Source organism: Gymnogyps californianus, chromosome 5 (genome assembly GCF_018139145.2).
Source record: "Gymnogyps californianus isolate 813 chromosome 5, ASM1813914v2, whole genome shotgun sequence".
Lineage (NCBI taxonomy): Eukaryota > Metazoa > Chordata > Aves > Accipitriformes > Cathartidae > Gymnogyps > Gymnogyps californianus.
Window position 1 is genome coordinate 61,651,747 of NC_059475.1, and position 14,310 is coordinate 61,666,056.

General features: G+C 41.8%; 1 protein-coding gene across 1 annotated transcript in view; it reads left to right on the top strand.

Moving 5' to 3' along the window:
* The first annotated feature begins 1,568 nt into the window (after nt 1–1,568).
* The window catches only part of ADSS1 (adenylosuccinate synthase 1), a 29,431-nt gene continuing 16,689 nt past the window's right edge, over nt 1,569–14,310 (top strand). The window contains exon 1 of the mRNA XM_050897343.1: nt 1,569–1,769. Within this exon, the coding sequence (XP_050753300.1) occupies nt 1,587–1,769 (183 nt within the window). The 5' untranslated portion in view covers nt 1,569–1,586. The remainder of the gene's footprint in view (nt 1,770–14,310) is intronic.

Genomic DNA, 14,310 nt, shown 5'->3' on the forward strand with positions numbered 1-14,310 from the left:
GTATGTTCTGCTGGTGTTTTGCTTCTGTGCATGCGTGTGCAGGCATGTATGTGCATACATATGCCTCGTACTAACGCAGCTGCGTGTGCCTCAGACTAGTCTGTAAACTCACACTTTTCAAGTTGCTTTTTTTAAGGACATGGTGCCGCATGCCTGGAGCTAGAGGACGTGTGTTACAGAAAAAGTCAAGCCTAGTGTATGGCTCGTGCATGGGGAAGGGGTTACGGGTGCCAGGCACTGTCTGTTCACCTGTCACACCAGGGAAGCGGGCGTGTAAATCTGTCCCTGTGACACAGCTCCACACGCCTCGCTTGTTAATTTGTCTCACAGTGACGATCCTGTGTTTTTTCAGGTGAGCGTGTGAGTGTATGTGTGGGTGTGCACATGTCCCACGCTGAAATGGTCTCGGGTGTCTCAGGCCACCAGGACAGGGTATGTATGTGCCTGTCAACGGGGTATGTGCCAGTTCAGTAACAACAGTCGTATGTATTTTAGGCTAGCGTGTGTGTCTGTCAAACTCAAAGTGCGCCTGCCCATGTCACTTGGGCCAGCGGGTGGATGTTTGTGTCTCATGACCTGTGTGTGCTGGAGTAGCTTGTGTGCCTGTCCTTCTCCCTCTGACTGTTAGGTATCATGGGGTACTCTGAGTGTACCTGTGCACATGTCAAGCTACTCTGTGTGTAGTCCCAAATGCCTCAGAGCAACATCTGTCTGGCAGTGACACAGGCCCATGTTTCTCAGGCCAGTGTCTGTCTGTCTGTCTGGCAGTGACACAGGCTCACGCACTTCAGGACCCTGTGTGTGTCTCACAGCGACACAGCCCCTGTGCCTAAGACCAGCGCATGGGTTTGTGTCGTTGTGTCACTGTCACACACAACTCAGCACTGCTCATGTGTCTCACAGTGACAGTCACGCACCTCAGGACGGCACATGTCTGCACGTCCCCATGACACAGCCCCATGAGCCTCAGACCGCCCTGACAGCCACACACCCCGGACCCGTGTGTTGTGTTTCCATCATGCAGCCGCACGCCTCAGACCCGTGTCAGAGTGACACAGCCGCACGCCTCAGACCCTTGTATGAGTGTGCATCGCAGTGACACAGCCCTGCATGATCTAGCCCAACGTCTGTCTGTCTGTCTGTGCCACAGGCCCGGCTGCCTCAGACAAGCGTGTCTGCCTGAGGGTGACACAGGCCCACGTCCCTCTGAGATGCCCCTGTCACATGCGTGCCTCAGGACTGCGCGTGCCTCACCGTGCCACAGCCGCAGTGCCTCGGAGGTCGGTGCGTGCGTGCGTGCGTGTGTGAGGAGACTGCGTGTGTGTGAGGAGACTGTGCGTGTGTGTGAGGAGACTGTGCGCGTGGGAGTGCGACGGCGCCGGGCGCGGGGCGACCGAAGCCGGCGGGGCAGCCGGACCCGCACGTCAGCGCGCCGCGCGGGGCGGGCGGCGGCGGCGCCGTTAAAGGGCGGCGGCGGCAGCGCGGCGCGGGCAGCGCGCAGGGGCTGGGCTCGGCGCCGACAGGGGAGCCAGGCAGAGCGAGGCGGCGGCGGCGGCTCCAGCCACCCTCCCACCCACCCTCCCACCATGTCGGGCACCCGGGCGTCCAACGACCGCAGCAGCCACCCCGGCGGCGGGCTCAAGCGGGCGCGCAGCGAGCCGGGCGGTAACAAAGTGACGGTGGTGCTGGGGGCGCAGTGGGGGGACGAAGGCAAGGGCAAGGTGGTCGACCTGCTGGCCACCGAGTCGGACATTGTGTGCCGATGCCAGGTGGGTGCCGGGCCGGACCGGCTCTGCCCGCCGCTCCCCCTTGGCGCTTCCCCGCCCTGCGCTTCGTGCTCTCCTCGGCCTCCGCTTTACCCCCCGCTCCCCTCAGCCCGGCGCCCTCCTTCCCTTGCGGGTCCCCTCTCCCCTGCTGCTCTCCCTTTTCTCCCCCCCCAGCCGTGTTTCCCTCCGCCTGCCTGCCTCTCTCTTCTTCCGCTCCTTTCTCCTGTTGGTTTTCTTCCTCCCCTCCCCGCTCCTTATTCCTCCTCCCCGTCCCCTCTCCCGCAGCGAGCGGCGGGATACGAACGTGCCCCAGTGGGCAGCCATGTGCTCCCCCCCCCCCCCCCCCAGCTCTCCCCGCCTGCTCCTCGAAATGCCACTCGGAAAGAAAAAGCCCTGAACTATAAATACAAATAGCTGACCCTTCACGATAAGCGACACAAGATCCCGAGGTGCCGGCAGGCGGGGGGACGGGGGCCGTCTGCCTGGGGCGGGGCGGGGCGGGCAGCGCGGCCGGGGGCCGCTGCCCACTGCTGCCCGCTGCCCGGGGAGGGTGGGCGGGCAGGCCGGCGGAGGCCGGCGGTTCCCGGCGCTGGGTTGTCGCGGGAAGGAAAGCCCCAGGGCCTGGGGTGGGGTCAGTTGCTTGCGAGGCTGTAACGGTGCCGGGGGGGGGGGGGTGGGGGTGGTGTCTCCGGGCTTGTTGCTGCTCCGGGAAAAAAAAAAACGTTGTGAGCCGGCTTGAAGACCAGCGGCTGATAAACAACATGAGTTTTCCAAAGTTTTGCTGCAGGGGCTTTTTTGGATAGGCAGGTTGTGTTGCCTGCAAAACGCCTGGAAGTTTATTCAAAAAATATTTTGAAATGAAGTGTGAGTAAAATGGAAAAAAACAAGTTATGTAAAAGTACAAGGTGTAAACAGTTTGATGAAAACAGGGATTTACATGCCTTTTGCTTATGTGTATTTTTGAATTGAATATAATGCAAGGATTCTTGAAACGATCTATTTGCCTAGTATAAACCAAATTAGGCAGAAAGGTGGTCCCAAATAATAGTAATAACAGTAATAACTTTTAAAAGAACTGTTTTCAAACATTAATTATGAACATATTAGACCAATACAGCTAATAATCTGTTCAGTTGTCCCTGTAAACTATGTGACCGCATTAATAAGTAGTCACCTTAGTCCAGCTCAGTTGGTATGTACCATGAAATTTATTCCGCTTTAAAATGCGTGATAGCTGCTGAAAAGCTACAAATATCCTTGAGTCTGAGATGATAAATCCAAGGACATTTGTGTAATTAAGTATATTATGTAAATAAATGTTGTTGTGCAAGTAAAATATTTAGAAGGTGGAGGAAGTATTTTCAATTGGGACATTAAACTCCCAAGATCTTGAATCACCTTGGGGAGAAGTTTCCCTGCAAAAATTAGCTAATGAATATGTATTATCAGGGCTATAGCTACTTTTCCATCTTTATTTCCTCCTTCCCTCCTAATAATGTGTTGCTAGGAATTTTAACACAACTCTTATAATTGCTTTGGTGATAAAAAAAGATTTAAAAGTTTTAGCTGAGAAGGAGCATTTCATATAGGCCCCAGTCAAACAGTGCTTTCTCATGGGTTTACTGTTATTACTGCAAGAAGTCATATTGGTTCTTTTTAGACCCGCTTTTGAGGGATGCCCTGAGGCTGCTTTCAAGACGGATTTGCTGTCCATCCAGAGAACTAATTTGCAAGCAATGGCCCCCAGGTGCAGCCTCGGAATACCCTTTGAAGGATACAGGACTCTGCGTGCGTGAGCATGCCGGAAGGGTTAGTGTGTTAACAACAGGCTAGATGGCTTAAATGGTTTAATATGCTGCCGGGCACATCTAGATCGTCTTTCTGTGGCCTGATGATGAGACCAGGATGGATGGAAGGCAGGTGGATCTAGAAGAGCTCTGGACTCTTTTCAGAATAGTGTTCACTGATACACGAGCACACACACCGTGTTTATGAGACTACAATAGGATTACTAATACACTGATTTAATGGAAGTGTTGTCAGGATTAGAGTTTAGGGAAGAATATAAAACATTTGAAAGAGAAAATATGAGTAATGATTTACTTCTGAGTAGCAAAAATTATACCACTTAAGTGTGGGGGGGGCTGTTAATATGTAAGTGGGGGTTTTGCGCTTTTCGTGATTTTGAGGGTGCTTTTTAAAAAGATGCCATTTTAATAATTTAGTATTTCATACTTTCAAAGCCAATCATGCTGGTAGATAACGGTGTGTGATTTTTGCCTCTGTTAGAACTCAGATGGGACTGTTAAGGTTTAGTAAAGATACGCACATATCTAAGCATGTGAACAGTACTGATGAGTTCTCTCAGTGTGATAATGGTAGGTCATTAACTTATAGGCATAATCAGTTTGAGAGTGACTTCATTAATGCTGTGTACTGCCATGGAAAATGTTTGGACCAGAATCTTGCTTGCTTCACGTTCCTCCTTGAAACCTAGAAAACTTTCTTAGTGCAATAGCACTTACGTACTAGAAGAGATTGCTTGAACAAGAAACACTGAAGGTCTCCCTTATTAGAGACTTTAGAAAAAATGTCAGAAAAAGTTCCATCAGGAATTTTTTGTGTTTTAGAATATGATGATTGACAGGGTTATTTACTGTCCGCTCTGTTTTCTGAGACATTGATGGAAACGGTGTTCAACAGCTTGTTTTAGTCCTCAGCAAAATGAAAGTAGGGAAAGCTAGAAAATGAATGTCTGAAAGGGGGATGTTTGTCTTTTAAAACAATGTCTCAACTAGATTAATTCATCGTGGTAGGATACTCTTTGAGCTAACACTTTAAAAAAGATTGGGTCCGTCCCGTCCCGTCCCCTTCTGAATAGGAATTTCAATTCAGGGCCAAATTTGAGTTTGAAGAGCTTTCTCAAAAGAGTAATTCCCTAATATTTCTATGAAAGGAAATAATTTTCATTAAATGTTTCTCAAGTATTTTGAGTGTGTTGATTTCATGAGAAAAATCTGTGACAGCTAGATTGCTATAGAGGAAATGAAATGGTATTTCCTGGGATACTGGAAAGAAAGGCAAGCAGGCAAATGGGAATAGGAAGTCCTTCACAGGCACAAGGGAAGCTTCAAAAAATGTTAAATAAAGAAAATTCTGCATTAAAACCCTGGCCTCTTGAATTTTCCTGAGCTTTCAGAATTGAATTTCTCATGAATTGAAGAGTCTCAATTTGTTGATCATGTTGTTTCAGTCTTTCTCAGTACTTAGATTGTACACAGTCTAAGTCCAAACAAATTATGGTACACTCCATAATTCATTTCATTATTCACATTAGTGACACTGAAATATGTGACATAATTTAAATATGAAATCTTAGTTCACCTGAAGTAATTGATTTCATTTCACTTGTATACTTGAAGCATTCTTTCTGAAAGAGGATGTTTCAATAAGGGTAAAAGATCTCTGGATATTCTCGTAGATGATGCTGAACAAAACTTTTCACAGGCTGCTTTCATTAAAATACCAGATACACTGGCACACATACCCCTATAAACAAACAGAAAAGGTATTTCTAAATAGATGAACAACAACGGGCAGTTTAGGGCTGTTAAAGAACTGAGTAGGTTTGTCTAAGTTGGGGTTATTAATGGAGAACATAACGTTTTTCCTCTAAATTGCCCTTTCAGCAAGCAAAGGCATTCAGAAGCAGAATGATAGAGGCTAATATTTGTTTTTTATTGTGGCGTCCTGGGGCATAGAACTGTCACATTATGCTGTGCAATACTTTTAATCCCTGGTATATTTTCAGGAAAGGGTAGAATCAAAGAAAATATTTCATTTTGATGTTTCCTTTAAAAACAGGGTGCGTTTGTTTAAAGCTTTTAACTGATAGAATATCAGACATAAAGAAGGAAGTTCACTCTTTACCTAGCCTCTTAGCATGTTATTGTAGAACAAGAAGTCCTAATGTAAGCTTAAGTAATTTGGGTACCTATAATTGTATTAATGAAGAGAAGTTTGGTATTGTTCAAAACATGGCTTCAGATCATGATTTCTTCAGTGGCAGCTCTCATTCCAGCTGTACGTTTCTTATATCACGTCATACGTTGTTGTGTGGCTACCTTGAAAACTAGAGCTTGTGACTGGTTTCATCTACCTGATTTTTAATTAGATAATTTCTCAGATCTGGTTTGGAGCATGATCAAACAAATAGTCGACTGTCACAACTGCTGAGGTGATGTGTCTCCAGAGGCACCACTTAAACTTTCTGTTCCCAAAAAGTCATATATAGAACTGCTGTAGTAAGTTCACAGTTAACTGAGGACAGCTGTTCTGTTCTAGCTGTTTCCTTGAGCTGAGACTATGTAAGGTATACTTGTAATAATAACAGCGTTTCACTGAACGTTTACTGTACAGTTCTGTATGGGTATGAATGGAAAAGGAAATAGCATGCATTGTCATATATGGCAGGAGAAGTACCATGCATCTTTGCCAATGATGGTAAATTACTCATGAGACACTTTTATAATTTAGGTGTGTGCCAAGAACGTCTAGGAATTCCTGTTATAATGGACAGTGAACAATTCTGCCTTTCCTGATGAAGTTTTCTTGTACAATAAATTGTCTTCCAACAAAACATTCAAAAGCACTGTAGGAAAATGCACCATAAACAATTTGATAAAAAATTTGAAGGGGAGGAAAGCTCAATGTGAAAGATACAAAAAATGTTGCTAGTAAATTAGTAGAGCCCCTGTGAAAATAATCCTTACCTGCGGTGGGTTTGATCTCGGTTACTGAACAGATTGGTAAAACAGTTGCAGCACAAATGCATGTCTTTCCCTCACTTCATACTGAAACCAGTGACAATGATTCAGCAGCAGTGACTAGTCCAAGACAGTTTTTAAGATTTTTCAAGCCTTCATTTGGCACTGCTATTCCAGTGCTGCCCATGCCAATGCTGGATATTTCAGATCTGTGACGCTGCTGCCTTCTGGAAGTCTGGAAACAATCTGCCTGATGTTATCAGCATTCCCTTAAGAACTGGCATTGAAGAAACAACACAAAATTGTAAGAATGTGATTGCAATAAGAAAAGCTGTTATTTGATTCGTCAAGCTTCTCATATTAATGTGCTTTTCACTAAATATGCAGTCACTTTTTAAAACATTTCCTCTATCCAAGTCAGTATGCTTTCAAGTTAAGAATTGCTTTGGTTTTAAAAAGGGATCGTCTGATCTTTTGAGACAGATGGACAAAAATTATAGTTGATGTTAATACTGAAGAAAAGCTGAGGAGGTTGACAAAGGTACCAGAAAAACTTGTTGTTAAGGTCTTTTGTGGTTGAGTAGTTCGCAGTCATTTGGATCGAAGAGATTTAACCAAGTCATACACCAGGGATGCTGAGTAGCTAGTTTTCTTGAGGTAGTGGATGTTAACAAAAAAGATTGAGAGGGGCTAACCAATAAGAAAAGCCTAGCAACGTTTTGGGTTTGAGATACCGTTGCAACATTAGAGAACGATCTAGGAAAGGGTGAAGGGACGTGCCCAACACTTACGATACAGATAACTGTTGCATATGATTGCCAGTTTCCTTATTTCTGTGTTCTAGTGTTTTAATGAATGCAAAGTAGATACCATATATATTAGAAATGGTACTTTGAGGAATGCAAAAGAATATACTGTGGGCAAGTGATCGAATAATAAAAACCAAACGTGGCAGAAATGCTAGATGAGGTTTTTCTCAGTGGTTTAGGTGCGAGACAGGGTGGTTTCCTTTGTTCCTCTGTTGTGCTGCTGACATGGCAGGGCAAAGCAGCCACATGTTGTTGTGACTGTCCCTATTGATCATGGGCTGCTGGAACTGTTTGCAACGGGGATTAAATTAGGGCAGTTTTATGTGATGATTACGTGGAGTTACAGGGGCTTGTTGGCTCTCTTTTTCTCTGTGTATGTATCATGTGTTGCGCTCCTTTCAGTGAGATTTAACCCTGATATTTAGTACAATTTCTCCCTACAGGATAAAGTAGCATGTAAAGACTTTAATCTCCTAATGATTTAGTGCTTGATGATCTTCAGTGAAGAGATTGATGACCTTGGAGTCATGAGTGTGCAGAGACTGCAGGACTGTTGGTTTTGATTTCTCTAATGTTTGGGAAGGTTGATAATCCCATTTGCATGTACATGTACATTCATACAGGCATATTTCTTTCTAAGTAATTTTTTGCAAGATTCCCTGCAAAAGAGCAAGTCAGTTTTATTTTGCTATTCGACACAGGACAGGGTTCATTAAGTGCGAGTGGTTTCCTTAGCTACAATAAAGAAGTCCACCCTTTCAAAATTGAAACTTTCTTTGTAGAAATCTGTCACTTATAAGGTATTTTAGCCAAATTTTCTTTTTCATTTTGCTTATACATACTTACATGCTACACTATATCATTTTAGGCTTTAGAACAACATGGTGACATTGCTATTTTAAACTAGCCTCTCCTTTGGGCATCAGCGAGATCATCTCAGGACCACCAGGATTATAAATACTGTATGAGAAGGTCAGGTTTAGAGTTTCCAAATCTCCATAAGAAAGCAAGCTTAATTTTCAATCCCCTTTATAAAGCCTGATGAATTTATTATCCTCTACAAGCATCAAAAGAAAGCAGCTGAAAATTAAGCTGAAATGACATCTGTTCTATTTCATTTGTGCTGTAACTCACTAGCTGTTGTTAACTTGTTTACAGATATAAGAAAAGTTATGTTCATATGCTTGGATCATATTACTTCCCACAGGGACTTGACTACACTTCTTCAGAAGAGAGGACTAAAGATGAGCAGACATGTCTAGGTTTTTCATGTTTAATTTCCTTTGGTTTAGGATTCTGCTAACATCAGTCAGAATGCTTTTTCCACTATAGCACTTTCTATCAACATACCTTGAATTCGTTATTTTCTTTACAACTTCTGCTGGAGTTAAGTGTGTGTTTTGTTGTAGTGGTCTGTCATAGTAGATTGTTTTTACATGGTTTGACAAAACTTGAAATTCAGTTTGAGAGAAAATAACCTAGAGTTTAAGAGTGTCTAGTTTGGCTATGCTGACTGCTGTTTAAAACCTGAGTTGAATTAGACCTGGCTTTTCCAGTTGAATTTTTCAGATACTTAGGAAGACCAAGGTATCCATATAAGTTAGGGTCACTTTTCATTTGTAGTAAAGGAAAAATACTACATTATTAGTGCAAAATATGATATAAGCTTCAGTTTTTTTATATTTACGCTAGAAATAATTTTATATAATTCTTTAAAAGGTCAAAAGTTTTGCTCAGTTCTTCTCAAGAGTGCTTGTGTTTATAATCATACTTATTATCTCATTAGCCTTTAGAAGTTCTCCTTCCTTGGGAATCCAGGAGTTTTTGAAGAGATCACTGTTTTAATTGGGAAGGTGGAACCCTGTGGATTTTGTTCATTCTATGAGACAGTGAGGAGGGACACAGCAGGAACACACTTGAACAGATGCAGGAATCAGACATAGCAGTTCTGTGCAGAGTTATTCTTACTTGAAACCTTTGTTGCAAACATATTCTTTGGGAAGAAGAGCAAGGCAAACTAGATTTGGCTGCTGATGATTGGTGTCAGGAGATAAATACTTGCAACTTACTCCAGCTCTTTGTCACCGCCGTAGCTTTAAAAATCACTGCTCCCTCAGTTCTTCTGGTCTAAGTATGCTTCTGATTATTCCCTAACCCAGCTCTTTCCAGTGGCTTGGGTTAAAAAAAAAAAGTTATGATCCACTTCTTGGAACTGAGTTGGGGTGAGTTAGGTGCTATCAGGCGATAGTTTAATTGGAAGTTTTTTCTTGCTAATTTTTCCAGTAAAGGAAACTATAACAAGCACCTATGGCAGCAACCTCCCAAACAGAACATACAGCACTTTCAGTCATCTGACAAAAGCTTTCACATAGGTGATTTTTGTGACGTTGTGTCTAAGGGTCTGAGTGTTCAGAGCACTTAATGCATTGTGTTTGTGTGTTGGATTTTTTTTTAAACCAGTGATGTTCTAAACTCATTTGCAGTGGTGTAAATCGAGAGAAATACCATGGAAGGCAATGGATTTATAGTATTATAAAGTTCATGTCAAAGCCAGTTATTCTGGTAATGCTTATTAGCTACATTTATTCAAGTTAGTTCCAGGCAGTTGCTAATGTAAGTTAGAAATAGCCATTGTTAATTAAATTGTAAAGAGAAAGAAGAAACAATTTATGTAACAATGCTCCTTCTTGTTTATTCAGAATCACGTATGAAATGCTATAAATGGAAGAAAATTGCTCAATGCAGATAAGAAAACCGAAGTATTTTATAGTCTGTTTCATAGTATGATGAGAGGTATTTGGCCTGTAGATGCAGTTGCATTTCAGAAAATGTTTTGCTTCAGAGCTGGGACACTTACAATGAAAAGAGATAGGCAGGAATCATAGCATTTGTTTTCAGATGCAGACTTCCCGAACTGCTGGTTTGTAGCTGGTATTCCAATTCATAGATTATAATGCCAGAGGAGATCATCTTGTAATCTTGTCTGAGTACCAAGGACACAGTATTCTAGTAGCAGTTGCACCACTGCCAAAAGGAGAGGTAATACAATCTCTCTACTCCTACTTGATATACCCATTTATACGTGCGAGGTTCACCTTAGGCATATCAGCCAGTACTGAAACTGTTCAGACAGCTCCATATGCTTCCTAGCATAGATGTCGCCCATCCAAAGTTTTGCTTACCTTTTTGTTTCATGACCACATTTAGAATAAATGAATTAGACATTTTATACAGTCACTGCCTATACCAATGGGCTAAGGAGCTCAGACTGCTGCGTACTGCTGGTACGCCACTCAAACGATAGTTGTGTCGGCTGCAGATCTTCAGTAACAAGTTTCTATTTTTTTTCCCCGTTACATTGATCAACATTGCTAACTGGAAGAAGGTGAGAGCTGATCACTGTGGGACCCATCAGAAACATACCTGTTTCATGTTCATCCTTTCATCCTCTAGTTATAGTTTGAAACTATCATCAGGTTTTAAGGCATTTTATATGTGCTCTGACGATTTTTTCGTATCAATCTAGTTAATCAAGTTATGTTTGGGCATTGAGGGGAGTACTGAGCCAATGAATGATGCACTAACCAGTGGAAACCAGCAGAGCATCTGGAAACATTCGTCCCACATATGCAGAATGCAGTCTCCTGCACACTACCTGGCTGGCAAGAGCAGGCAGAAACACATCTGAGCATCAGGACACGTTTCATTCCTATTCAAACATGCATCATAAAGCTAGCTGGGAGGAAGGAGTTCCTGCTGCAGGTACTGAACAGCCTCACTGCTGCTCTGAATAGAAATTCTGTTTCTACCTTGGGATGTTCCAACTGCAGAGAATAAAGAGATGATTTTAAAAACAATACAGAACAAAACATCAGCCTTTAGATGGCTGAGCGCTTTGGAAGGTGGATTTGTTTCTTCATCTTTTTTGTAAGTTCTACTAAAAAGATAAAGACTATGTATTCTCCTCTGCCAAGCTGTTCATAGTAATTATTAATTCCCTGAAAGATAGTGTTTATACCAGCCTACAGTTGTTAACACTGGTAAGATGTAATAGTTTCTCAGTTTAGTGTATTGATGCAGTTCTTGTGTTTACATACTATGGAATAGTAATCAAAGCACATCACTTCAGTGCAAGAATCCAATATCACAAGTAGATCAGCACATAAAAAGCTTGGAAATGCATTTTATTTTTAAATAAACTAATGTACTGAAAAAAACATTAGGATGTTTTATGAGGTAGCTTAAGTTCCTCTAGCTCCTTCTGGTACTGGGACAATATGTAACTTTACACTTTGATTATTAGAAGTCTGAAAATACAGATTAAAATCTTCCAGAAAAAATGCAATTTTTATCTGAGTCCAACTTAAACATTCTTTAAAAATAATTTTTAACAAAGCCCAAACCTCACCATATGGGATTACTCTGCTCTGAAAATAATGCCTGGTAAGTTTCCTGTTGTTTAACTCTTGAAAACAACATGTTGCAGCTCTTTCTATTAACTTAAAGTCTGTTTTCCAGCCTGGAATGACAGGCATTTTGGGTTGTTGAATTTAAACCACATTGCTGGTGGTCTGCTGGATTTTAGAAGAAAGGAGGCGTAGCTTGCAGCACCACAAGGTAATAGAGCATCCCTTAGGCAAAATATATTTAAATTACACATATTTAATGCTCTTAATAGAGCCTCAACTTCTAGCACTTTCAAAGTTAATAAAAACTGATTTGTTAAGCAATGTAGGTACTTTCAAAAGGCTGAATACTAATTTTCCACTGCAGGCTATGAATGACTTCTATGAAAGTTATTTTTTCTTAGGTGCCTGATTTAAATGTGAAGAACTTTAACACCTACCAAATACTGTTAGAAACAAGCATTTATCTGCTCTGAAACTTTAATATAGCTAATACAAAGATCAACAGCTGTGGCTGCACAGTCAAAAAGTATTGCTGTATCTAGGCAGTGCCTCAAAGGAAGGATTTTTGTGTGCTCTCTGGAGATGAGCTTCCTAAATGATATTTAGGTCTTTTTGTTACTATAGTAAGATATCTATCCTGTTGTCTTTGGCATGCTTAATACTTTCAAGTTCTCAAGTCCCACTTCATTGCTGCAGTTTGCTGTAATTCATAGCCCCAATCACCTGCACCTGGTAGGTTTCCTGTGTTCGGTGCAGTTTTAATAGAGTCACTAGAGATTAAAGTGGCTTAACAGAAGTGACACAAGTGCTACTGAACACTTGGAATCACTGCGCGAGCAGTAAGGAAGATTTCAGGTTGAAGTGGATGCTAATGTTCAAGACACTGCTGTCATCTCAGTTGTACTCTTAACCCTTTGGAGCTTCAGCAGCTCCCATAATGGTTGCTTCTTGGGAAGAGAACTTCCCACACCAGAGTAGTTTAATGGGAATGCCCAGGCTTCCCAGATTTTGGAAGTGAATGCTAATTGTTATTTCTGGTCATACCATCATTTCACAAAACAGATGATGCCAAAGTGGCACTGGTGATTAATCTGTCAGCAGTTGTTGCCTTAACATTCCCTTTGTTAGAGAAGTTTTTGAAGAATCACAAAAGAAGGCAGATACCATCTTTAGAGACCTAGGAAAGTGCAAATGATGAAGGATAAATAAAATTCAGGTGAGATCAGTGGTGCACAGCAGAGATTCTGTGAGCTGGGTCTGGATATTAAATGGAAGCTCATTATGCAGAGCTGCATTTGAAGCAAGGGCCAAGCAGAGACACCAAAGGTCTATTGATCTAAGTGGAAGCATCCTCAGGGTCCAGAGAATACTGTCACTAGGTGTGTTAGTGTTGACACCAGTTTAATGAAATACCATTTGAGGGAAAGAAGGGAGCTTACGTGGTTACAGTGTACCAAGTAGTTCTCTGCACCTTCAATCATGTAATCTTCAGATTAAGCCCATACAAGCTTTTAGGTTCCCCCTGTACTTCATTAGCAAAAGAAATGGCTCATATAGACCCTATATTGACTCTCAGAACTCAAGTAAAATTGGAAAAGGAGTAGATATCTTTAATATCTGAGCTATTAAACTGCGAATATACTGTTAGAATATCTGTGAAACTGAACATGAGAAATTACTGAGATGACCAGATAATAAATAGAAAGTATCTCATCAGACCAGTGGTATGTTTTGCAAGTTTGGTCATGTCTGTTGGGCAATTCAATGCTCTGCTACCACTTTAATTATATTTGTAAAACTGTAATTAATTGAGCTATAAAAATATACTCAGAAGACACTTGTTTAGGAAACGCAGACCAACATGAGCAGTGCACAAAAACAGTTCCAGAGCTGTCAATGCTAGCTTTGAATTAGAGAAGTGCTGTGTTATAAGGTCTGTCACTGAATTCTTGATTTATATTATCTGTCCAGAGGGACTGAAAGTGGATTCAGAGATTTTTGGCAATTAAGGGACATATCGTATCTGCTGATGTTTCTGTGCTTCAACATTTTATGTATGCCAACTTTCACAGCTGATTGATTAATGTCCCTTTTTAAGCATTTGCTAAAGAGACAGCATTTGTCTGGGTATCAGTTGTTCAGGAAAATTTCCAAAAGTATAAACTATCTTTCATAAACATTCTCATACTGGTATATCCTACCTTCTAAAATTTTAGGATACAAGAAAACACTTCCGAGTATAATTTAGAAGTGCTGTTATATCAGATTGTGAGTCCTCAAGCCTGATTCTCAGGCTGATTAAGAAAAGCAGAATATAACTATAGTATTAGTGACAACAAATACTTTTGAAGGAGCCTGGTTCCCCATTTTCTCAGGAAACGTGAAAGTTGTTGTTTGTAGTAGACATTAAATCAGTGTTAAATGATGGAGTTCTTTCTTTTAAAGTTTCCATCTTGCTATTGTCTATAGGCAAGCAGACAAGAAAAGCTGATTGTTTCAGAAGTTCTCACTAGCCTCTTTCTCAAGCCTGATACTGCTGTAATAAAATAAACTATTGTTT